We start from the raw sequence: 10,539 nt of genomic DNA on the forward strand, positions 1-10,539 counted from the left end.
GCCATCCGCCAGGCACCGCTTGTACTGTGTTATCCAAGTGTCTGGCTCATGGGTGGCGCAGACCTGCATCACGTCCACCTTCTCTCCTCGACAAGCTCTAACTCTCGGCGATCTCAGAGTTTCTTGCGTCAAAGACTTATGGCTTCTCGCTGCTCTCTCCGTCGACCTGCTTATCTGAAGGACCAGGTGATCTGCTACAAATGCCCTCGGCGTCTTCAAAGTTTCTTGAATCACTGTCCTCTGCCTACCCCCTTGCCTGAGCTGGCGAGCTTAGCAAGCAAGTCAGCTCGGGCATTCTGCTCTCGGGGCACATGCACTACTTCAAAAGAGACAAAGGAACTCTTCAATTCCCGCACATACGCCAAGTAAGCCGCCATTTGTGGATCTTTAGCCTGGAACTCGCCTGTTACTTGTCCTGTGACCAGCAGCGAGTCACTCTTAGCCATCAGCACCCTAGCTCCCATCTCCTTGGCCAGCAGAATCCCGGCGATCAGCGCCTCATACTCTGCTTGATTGTTGCTGGCTTTGAAGGCGAATCTCAACGATTGTTCGATCAGCACGCCGTTGGGTCCTTCCAATATTACTCCAGCACCGCTACCCTGCTGGTTCGATGATCCATCCACCGAGAGTACCCAACGGAAGTCATCTCCTTCCACCCGCATCGCCTCCGATGAGAGCTCGACTACGAAATCTGCAAAGACTTGCCCCTTGATCGGGCCTCGGGGCTCATATTTAATGTCAAATTCTGACAATTCGACTGCCCACTTCACCATTCTTCCTGCAACGTCAGGTTTCTTTAAGACCTTCTGGATGGGCAGGTCAGTCATCACCAGTATCGTGAAGCTGTGGAAGTAGTGGCGCAACCTCCTCGCCGAAAACACCACAGCCAGCGCAGCCTTCTCCAGGGCCTGATATCTCATTTCTGGGCCCTGCAACACCTTGCTCACAAAATAGATAGGCTTCTGAGCCTGATCTTGGTCCTGGGCGAGCACCGCACTCACCGCCCTCTCAGTCACAGCAAAATACAATCTGAGAGGGATTCCCGCCAGTGGTTTGCACAGAACCGGCGGGCTCGCCAGATATTCCTTCAGCTTGACGAAAGCTTCCTCGCATTCTTTCGTCCAAGCGAACCTGTTATTGCGCCGCAGACATTGGAAATAGGGATGTCCCTTTTCTCCGCTCGCTGACACGAAGCGAGATAGGGCTGCCATCCGACCTGTCAGCTGCTGGACCTCTTTCACTATAGCCGGGCTTCTCATTGCTAAGATGGCGGCACACTTGTCCGGATTGGCTTCTATTCCTCTTTCAGTCAAGAGGAAACCCAAAAATTTTCCAGCCTCCACGCCGAAAATGCATTTCTCCGGGTTGAGCTTCAACTTGAACCTGGCGATCGTCGTGAACAATTCTTCCAAGTCTGCAACGTGCTTGCTTTTCTCCTGCGAGGTCACGACCATGTCATCGACGTAAGCTTGCACGTTCCTTCCCAGCATTGGTGCAAGTACTCGGTCCATCAGCCTCTGGTACGTGGCCCCCGCATTCTTCAGCCCAAACGGCATCACCTTATAGCAGTAGCACGACCTCTCCGTCATGAAGGCTGTTTTTTCTTCATCCATGGGATGCATCTTGATCTGATTATAGCCCGAGAAGGCATCCAGGAAACTCAGCAGCTTGCACCCTGCAGCACTATCAACCAGGGCATCAATGCTTGGTAAAGGATACGAATCCTTTGGGCAAGCCTTATTCAGATCGGTGAAATCGACGCACATGCGCCATTTCCCGTTGCTCTTCTTCACCAGCACGACATTTGCCAACCACTCAGGGTACTGGACTTCCCTGATGTGGCCTGCAGCGAGGAGGTTCTGGGTCTCATCCTTGATCGCCTGCCTCCTCTCTTCATTAAATTTCCTCCTTCTTTGCCGCACCGGTCTCACCATGTTGTCCATCGCCAGATGATGGCACAAGAAGTCGGGATCGATTCCGGGCATGTCCGAAGCGGACCAGGCAAACGCGTCCAGATGCCGTTCAATCACCTTGGCGATCTGGTCCTGGAGATCGACCTCCAGAGATCTTCCGAGCTTGAAAACCTTCCCCCCGATCTCCTTCTCGAGCCACTGCTCGACGGGTTTGGGCCTGGATTCTCTGGCGGCCACCGCCTTGGCGATTCCCAGCTCCCTTGCCTCCTCCGGGCGATTCCGCGCCTCTTCTTCCTCCAGGCCAGCATTCCTCTCCCCCAGCTCAGCATCTACCATCTCTACGTCCCTTCCGGCGGCCTCCTCCATCACCGGCGGTCTGGGCTTCACACCGGGAGGTGGGGTGGTTGTAACATAGCTAACTGATCTTTTATTTTTCAGGCTATTTTCATAGCACTTTTTCGCTTCCTTCTGATCAGACTTTATCGTGATCACCACCCCTTCCATGGACGGCAGCTTCACCTTCATGTGCCGAGTCGATGGAATTGCGCCTATCCTGTTAAGAGTGGGCCTTCCCAGCAGGATGTTATATGTTGAAGGGGCGTTTACGATGAGGTACTTGATTTTCTCCGTCCTCGACCCAGCCTCATCGGTAAACGTGGTTCTCAGCTCAATGTACCCCCTGACCTCCACCTGGTCGCCAGCGAACCCATACAAGCACCCTCCATAGGGCCTTAGCTGGTCAAGGGGCAATTCCAACTGTGTGAAAGTCGGCCAGAACATCACGTCTGCCGAACTTCCTTGGTCCACCAGAACTCAGTGGACCTTCCTCCCCGCCGTGATCAACGAAATAACAATGGGATCGTTGTCATGAGGCACAACGTCCCGAAGATCCTGCTTGGTGAACGTAATGTCCACTTCGGGCGAGTGATCTTCAAACATGTCCACTGACATCACCGATCGCGCGTACTTTTTCCTCTGCGACGCGGTGCATCCACCACCTGAGAAACCCCCTGCAATGGTGTGGATCTCCCCATGGATAGGCATCTCGTGTTGCTGGGCTTCTCCACCTGCCGGCTGGGAACTCGACGCTCCTCCGGTCCTTCTGTCCAGCAGATAATCGTTTAGGAACCCGCTCTTAACCAGATCGTCGAGCTGGTATCCTAAAGACAAACACGAGTCTAGGTTGTGGCCAAAGCACTGGTGAAACTCGCACCAGACGTCCGGCTTCGACCCTAGCACCTTGTCGCCCACCTTCTTGGGCGCCTTCAACCTAGCAGATATGTTAGGGATAGCAATCAGGTCCGCTAGTCCCATGACGAATTTGTGCTTAGGTGGGCGATTGTATTCCCGGCGTGCTGGTTGTTGGCGTGCTGGCGGTTGGCGCGCTTGGCTTCTTCCCTTATTTCTCCTATCGTAAGGATAGCGAGTCCTTTGGTCCTTTCTGGCCGCCGCTGCCGTTTCCAGCACCCTCTGTGGCTGGATCCTGGTCTGGGCGCGTGGCCTGGCGGGAGCCACGCTGCCTCTCTTCTCGGCGACTTCACTCTCGTCGGCGATGTGGGCCACCGCAAGTCGCCTGACCTCAGCAAACGTCGCTGGATGAGCCCTGATCAAGGCCTCGCAGAATGGCCCTGGCTGCACGCCCTTCTTGAAGGCATAGACCAGCATTTCTTCATCCTTGGCCGGCGATCTGACCATCTGCGCTCCGAAGCGATTGAGGTAGTCTCTGAGGGACTCCCCATGGTACTGCCTTATATCAAACAGATCATAGGACACTCTGGGCGGTGCCTTGTTCACGATATACTGCTCGACAAAGATCTTCGAGAATTGTTGAAAATTAGTTATGTGGCCATTAGGCAGGCTCACAAACCACTCCATCGCCGTTCCCTGGAGCGTGCTCACGAACATCTTACAATAGACGGCGTCCGACCCTCCTGACAGCATCATCTGTGTGTGGAACGTGGTCAGATGAGCCTCTGGATCCTCCACGCCAGTAAAAACAGCTTTAACCGGGACCACGCTCGTGGGAATTGGCGTGTCGGTAATCGCCTGAATGAAAGGCATTGGGAAAACACGAGGCGGCGTCGACGGTGCCACCTCTTCAGCAGAAGAACGAACCTGCTGCTCCTGAAGAGCTCGACGTAGCTCCTCAGCTACCTTGCTGAGCTCCTCGTTCCTGGCGCGAGAGGCGACCAGGTCTTCATGTATCCTTGCCTGCTCGACGCGCGAGGCTTCTACAGTGGCCTGCAATGAGCGCATCATTTCTGCCATCTGCGCCATGGTCATGGCGGCGTCGCCTTCGGCTGCGACGGGAGCCACGGGACTGGAACGATTGCTTCTCATCTTTCTCATTAACTTCAGCGAACCACAGAAACACAGCAAACAACACTTCAAACACGAACGAATCAGCGATCGATCGGAGAAGATTCAAGAAACCGTGCAAGAATCCAAGAACACCGCAAACCTTCGCAGAAAACCACCAAAGAACTCGAACTTCCACCAGACGGATTGCGCGCAAGCAACAAAAAAACCTCACTCCACCGATTGAAAGACAAGCAAACGGTTTAAAACACAAACTTCACCGAACGAAACTCAAAGAAACCAAGAACGACGGTTGCACCAGCACACAACCGCGCAGAAAACCTCGAAAACCTCCACGAACTCACGCTGTGGATGGGAGCACGTTTTACACGGCCCCACGGTGGGCGCCTGATGATCCTGCCTGTTGACCGGAGCGCTGGAGAATGCCTCGTCAAAGGATCGACGTGCGCGCCGCTTCTCACCTCTGTTCCTCCTCTGGATCTATCTCAAGAACCTGCAAAGAAACAATACGGCGCCGCTGCGGCCGATCGCACTCCGACGCTCAAGTCAGTGACGGTATCACCAAATACTAAGAACTGGAACCGTGCAAATCTCTCTCACAAACAGCTCTGTCACTCGCAAGCGTAAAGTGTATGAACTGAACGTGCGTACCTTAGAAAATCTGTTAGGAACTCTTATATACCTGGTGGTTTTCTCTCTCCTGGCAGTTACAGACTTGGACACGTGGCTTGTATCCAACTGTACACGTGCCATCATCTGGAGGCTCCCTGACTTGGCGCTGCTTCTACTCTCATTTTGGCTAAGTTACCTATGCATGGTACTGCCCAGTGCATAGCTAACTCAGGAGTGCGATCTCTACTGAAACTGGCGAGGGAGGACCTTCATACACCTTCCCTGTGGTCTCGCCGGCCGCCTTCATAATCTGCTTCTCCTTTAACTTCGGCAATGTGCTTGTTCTTGGCGATCTCCGACTGCCTAGTCGCCTGAGTCTGCATCTGGCGACTTCGTCCCCAACCTGGCGATCGCCTATTCTGGCAAGCTGGAGATCGGAACACGCCAACTTAACTATCGGCGACTACACGTGCCTCTCGACTTCCTTCCCAACTGTCAACCCGGCGCCTTGTCAACACGCCTATACTGTAGCAGGATGCCACGTCATCGCACCCGACCACCAGGGCGGTACAGTACCTTCACTGTTATTCGTGGCAATAATATTGATGGTACCATCAGTGTTATTAGTGGCAATAATACTGTTGGAACCATCAGTATTAATGATGGGAATAATATTGAGGGTAACATCTGTGCTATTGGTTGGAATAATAATGATGGTACCATCAGTGTTATTTGTGGGAATAGTACTGATAGAACCATCAATGTTAAAGGTGAGAATAATACTGATGGTACCATTAGTGTTATTGGTGGCAATAATACTAATCATACCATCAATGTTAAGAGTGGCAATAATACTGATGGTACCATTATTGTTATTGGTGGGAATTATACTGATGGATTCTTCAGTGTTATTGGTGGGAATAATACTGATGGGACCATTAGTGTTATTGGTGGGAATAATATTGATGCTACCATCAGTGTTATTGGTGGGAATAATACTGATGGAACCATCACTGTTAATGGTGGGAATAATACTGATGGAACCATCACTGTTAATGGTGGGAATAATACTGATGGTACCATGAGTGTTATTTGTGGCAATAATACTGATGATATCATCAATGTTATTGGTGGGAATAATACTGATGGTATCATCAATGTTATTCGTGGCAATAATACAGATGGTACCATCAGTGTTATTGGTAGAAATAATACTGATGGAACCATCAGTGTTAATGGTTGGAATAATACTGATGGTACCATCAGTGTTAATGGTGGGAATAATACTGATGGTACCATCTGTTATATTGGTGGCAATAATACTGATGATAGCATGAGTGTTATTTATGAGAATAATACTTATGGTACCATCAGTGTTATTCGTGGGAATAATACTAATGGTACTATCAGTGTTATTGGTTGCAATAATACTGATGGTACCATCAATGTTGTTCGTGGCAATAATACTGAGGGTTCCATCAGTGTTATGGGTGAAATAGTACTGATGGTACCATCATTGCTATTGGTGGGAATTATACTGAAGGAACCTTCAGTGTTATTGCTGGGAATAATACTGATGGAACCATTAGTGTTATTGGTGGGAATAATAGTGATGCTACCATCAGTGTTATTGGTTGGAATAATACTGATGGAACCATCACTGTTAATGGTGGGAATAATACTGACAGAACCATCACTGTTAGTGGTGGGAATAATACTAATGGTACCATGAATGTTATTTGTTGCAATAATACTGATGATATCATCAATGTTATTGGTGGCAATAATACTGATGGTATAATCAATGTTATTGGTGGCAATAATACTGATGGTACCATCAGTGTTATTGGTAGAAATAATACTGATGGAACCATCAGTGTTAATGGTGGGAATAATGCTGATGGTAGCATCAGTGTTAATGGTGGGAATAATACTGATGGTACCATCTGTTATATTGGTGGCAATAATACTGATGGTAGCATGAGTGTTATTTGTGGGAATAATACTGATGGTACCATTAGTGTTATTGGTGGTAATAATACTGATGTACCATTAATGCTATTGGTGGGAATAATACTGATGGTACCATCTGAGTTATTGGTGGCAATTAAACTGATGGTACCATCAGTGTTATTAGTGGCAATAAAACTTATTGTACCATCAGTGTTATTTGTGGCAATAATACTGATGGTACGATTAGTGTTATTCATGGCAATAATACTGATGGTACCATCAATGTTAAAGGTTAGAATAAAACTGATGGTACCATTAGTGTTATTGGTGGCAATGATACTAATGATACCATCAGTGTTATTGCTGGCAATAATAGTAATGTTACCGTGAGTGTTATTGGTGGGAATAAGACAGATGGAACCATCAATGTAAATTATGGGAATAATACTAATAGTGACATCAATGTTATTGGTGGGAATAATAGTGATGGTACCATTAGTGTTATTGGTGGGAATAATACTGATGGAACCATTAGTTTTAATGGTGGCAATAACATGGATGGTACCATCAGTGTTATTGGTGGTAATAATACTGATGGTACCATCACTGTTAGTGATCAGAGTAATACTGATGGTAGCATGAGTGTTATTTGTGGGAATTAGAGGGATGGTACCATCAGTGCTATTGGTGGAAATAATACTGATGGCACCATCACTGTTAATGGTGGGAATAATACTGATGCTACAATCAGTGTTAATGGTGGCAATAATACTAATGGTACCTTGAGTGTTATTTGTGGGAATAATACTGATGGTACCATCAGTGTTATTGGTGGGAATAATACTAATGGAACCATCACTGTTATTGGTGGGAATAATACTGATGGTTCCATCAGTGTTAATTGTGGCAATTATACTGATGGTACCATGAGTGTTATGTGTGGCAATAATACTGATGGTACCATGAGTGTTATTGGTGGCAATAATACTGATTGTACCATCAGTGTTATTGCTGGCAATAATACTGATGGTACGATCAGTGTTATTCGTGGCAATAATACTAATGGTACGATAGGAGTTATTCGTGGCAATAATACTAATGCTACCATCACTGTTATTAGGGGCAATAATACTAATGGTACCTTCACTGTTATTCGTGGCAATAATACTGATGGTACCATCAGTGTTATTGGTGGGAATAATACTGTTGGAACCATCAGTATTAATGATGGGAATAATACTGAGGGTAACATCAGTGCTATTGGTTGGAATAATAGTGATGGTACCATCAGTGTTATTTGTGGGAATAGTACTGATAGAACCATCAATGTTAAAGGTGAGAATAATACTGATGGTACCATTAGTGTTATTGGTGGCAATAATACTAATGATACCATCAGTGTTATGGGTGGCAATAATACTGATGGTACCATCATTGTTATTGGTGGGAATTATACTGATGGAACCTTCAGTGTTATTTGCGGGAATAATACTGATGGGACCATTACTGTTATTGGTGGGAATAATATTGATGCTACCATCAGTGTTATGGGTGGGAATAATACTGATGGAACCATCACTGTTAATGGTGGGAATAATACTGATGGAACCATCACTGTTAATGGCGGAAATAATAATGATTGTACCATGAGTGTTATTTGTGGCAATAATACTGATGATATCATCAATGTTATTGGTGGCAATAATACTGATGGTATCATCAATGTTATTAGTGGCAATAATACTGATGGTACCATCAATGTTATTGGTAGAAATAATACTGATGGAACCATCAGTGTTAATGGTGGGAATAATACTGATGGTACCATCAGTGTTAATGGTGAGAATAATACTGATGGTACCATCTGTTATATTGGTGGCAATAATACTGGTGATAGCATGAGTGTTATTTATGGGAATAATACTTATGGTACCATCAGTGTTATTGGTGGGAATAATACTGATGGTACCATCAATGGTATTGGTGGGAATAATACTGATGGTACCATCAGAGTTATTGGTGGCAATTAAACTGATGGTACCATCAGTGTTATTGGTGGCAATAAAACTTATTGTACCATTACTGTTATTTGTGGCAATAATACTGATGGTACGATCAATGTTATTCTTGGCAATAATACTAATGGTACCAACAGTGTTATTGGTGGCAATAATACTAATGGTACCATCAATGCTATTGGTCGGAATAATACTAATGGAACCATCAGTGTTATTGGTGGGAATAATACTGATGGAACCATGAGTGTTATTGGTGGGAATAATAGTGATGATACCGTCAATGTTATTGGTGGGAATAATATTAATGGAATCATCAATGTTAATGGTGGGAATAATACTGATGGAACCATCATTGTTAATTGTGGGAATAATACTGATGGTATCTGATCCTGCCTGTTGACCAAGACGCTTAAGCTTTGCCTCGTCAAATCTAGATCGTCTTCTGCGTCGTGTTAGCATCCGTCCTTCGCTGCGATCCACCTCAAGAATCTGCTAAAGACAGAACGGCGGAAAATGGTTGCACTAGCACACAACCACACAGAAACTGCAGAAACCTCCAAGAACTCACGCTGTGAATGGGAAACAGGTTTTACACGGCTCCACGGTGGGCGCCTGATGATCCTGCCAGTTGACCAAGACGCTGGAGCCTTGCCTCGTCAAATCTAGATCGTCTTCTGCGTCGTGTTAGCATCCGTACTTCGGCGCGATCCACCTCAAGAATCTGCAAAAGACAGAACGGCGGAAAATGGTTGCACCAGCACACAACCACACAGAAACTGCAGAAACCTCCAAGAACTCACGCTGTGGATGGGAAACAGGTTTTACACGGCCCCACGGTGGGCGCCTGATGATCCTGCCTGTTGACCAAGACGCTGGAGCCTTGCCTCGTCAAATCTAGATCAACTTCTGCGCCGTGTTAGCCTCCGTCCTTCGCCGCGATCCACCTCAAGAACCTGCCAAAGACAGAACGGCGCCGCTGCGGCCGATGACGCTCCGACGCCTAAGTCAGCGACTGAACCACCAACTACTAAGAGAAAACTCAAGAACTCTAAGGAACCGTGCAAAATTCTCTCTCAGCGTACTCAAAACTCGCAAGCGTAAAGAAGTAAATCTAAACGTGCATACCTCAGAAGTTCGTTAGAATCTCTTATATACCTCCGCACTTTCTCTCTCCAGACAATTACACATCTGGACACGTGGCTTGTATCCAGCTGTACACGTGTCACCATCTGGAGCATCCTAGACTTGGGCGCCACTTCTTACTCTTCAGGTTTTTCGGCTAAGTTACTCATGCATGACACAACTTAGTGCATAACTGCCTTGGAGCGTGATCTCTTCTGAGTGGCGAGATCGGGTACCTTCGTATAAACCTTCCCTGTGGTCTCGCCGGCCGCCTTCACGATCTACTTTACTTGCTTCAACGTGTATGTTCAGGTAAGCTGTCTCTCGAGCTCACCAGCTGACCAGCTGGGAAATGACTATCTGCCTTCATCTTCGGTGATGTCCTTGTTTCGGCGATCTCTAATCACTTGGCCACCTGGGTTCATATCTGGCGACTTCATCTCAAACCCGGTGACCGCCGATTTATGTATGCTAAAGATCGGAGCACGCCAACTTAAGGACTGGCGACTACACGAGCCCCCCGACTTCCTTCCCTTCTGCAAGCCATGGGCCCTACCCAACACGCCTGCATAATAGCTCGCTGCCACGTCATCACTTCCGAC

The 10,539-nt window shown here is 47.2% G+C and overlaps 1 protein-coding gene across 1 annotated transcript; it reads left to right on the forward strand.

Moving 5' to 3' along the window:
- Window positions 1-5,379: 5,379 nt before the first annotated feature.
- LOC137809892 (uncharacterized) lies at window positions 5,380-9,202 on the forward strand. Its single transcript, XM_068610953.1, has 8 exons — window positions 5,380-5,787; window positions 6,026-6,039; window positions 6,111-6,334; window positions 6,388-6,650; window positions 7,094-7,405; window positions 7,460-8,600; window positions 8,737-8,881; window positions 8,953-9,202. The coding sequence occupies exons 1-8, from the start codon at window positions 5,380-5,382 to the stop codon at window positions 9,200-9,202; spliced, it is 2,757 nt and encodes a 918-aa protein (XP_068467054.1).
- Window positions 9,203-10,539: the final 1,337 nt, after the last annotated feature.

Source organism: Phaseolus vulgaris, chromosome 2 (genome assembly GCF_000499845.2).
Source record: "Phaseolus vulgaris cultivar G19833 chromosome 2, P. vulgaris v2.0, whole genome shotgun sequence".
Classification (NCBI taxonomy): Eukaryota; Viridiplantae; Streptophyta; class Magnoliopsida; order Fabales; family Fabaceae; genus Phaseolus; species Phaseolus vulgaris.

What these genes read in the sequence shown, in the direction of transcription:
- LOC137809892 (XM_068610953.1), top strand. Translation starts at nt 5,380, where the DNA reads ATGCCACGTCATCGCACCCGACCACCAGGGCGGTACAGTACCTTCACT. An exon ending in GGGTTCCATCAGTGTTATGG is followed by an intron (nt 6,335 to 6,387) that starts GTGAAATAGTAC and finishes ATTATACTGAAG; the next exon opens with GAACCTTCAGTGTTATTGCT. An exon ending in TGGAACCATCAGTGTTAATG is followed by an intron (nt 8,601 to 8,736) that starts GTGGGAATAATA and finishes TGGTACCATCAG; the next exon opens with TGTTATTGGTGGGAATAATA.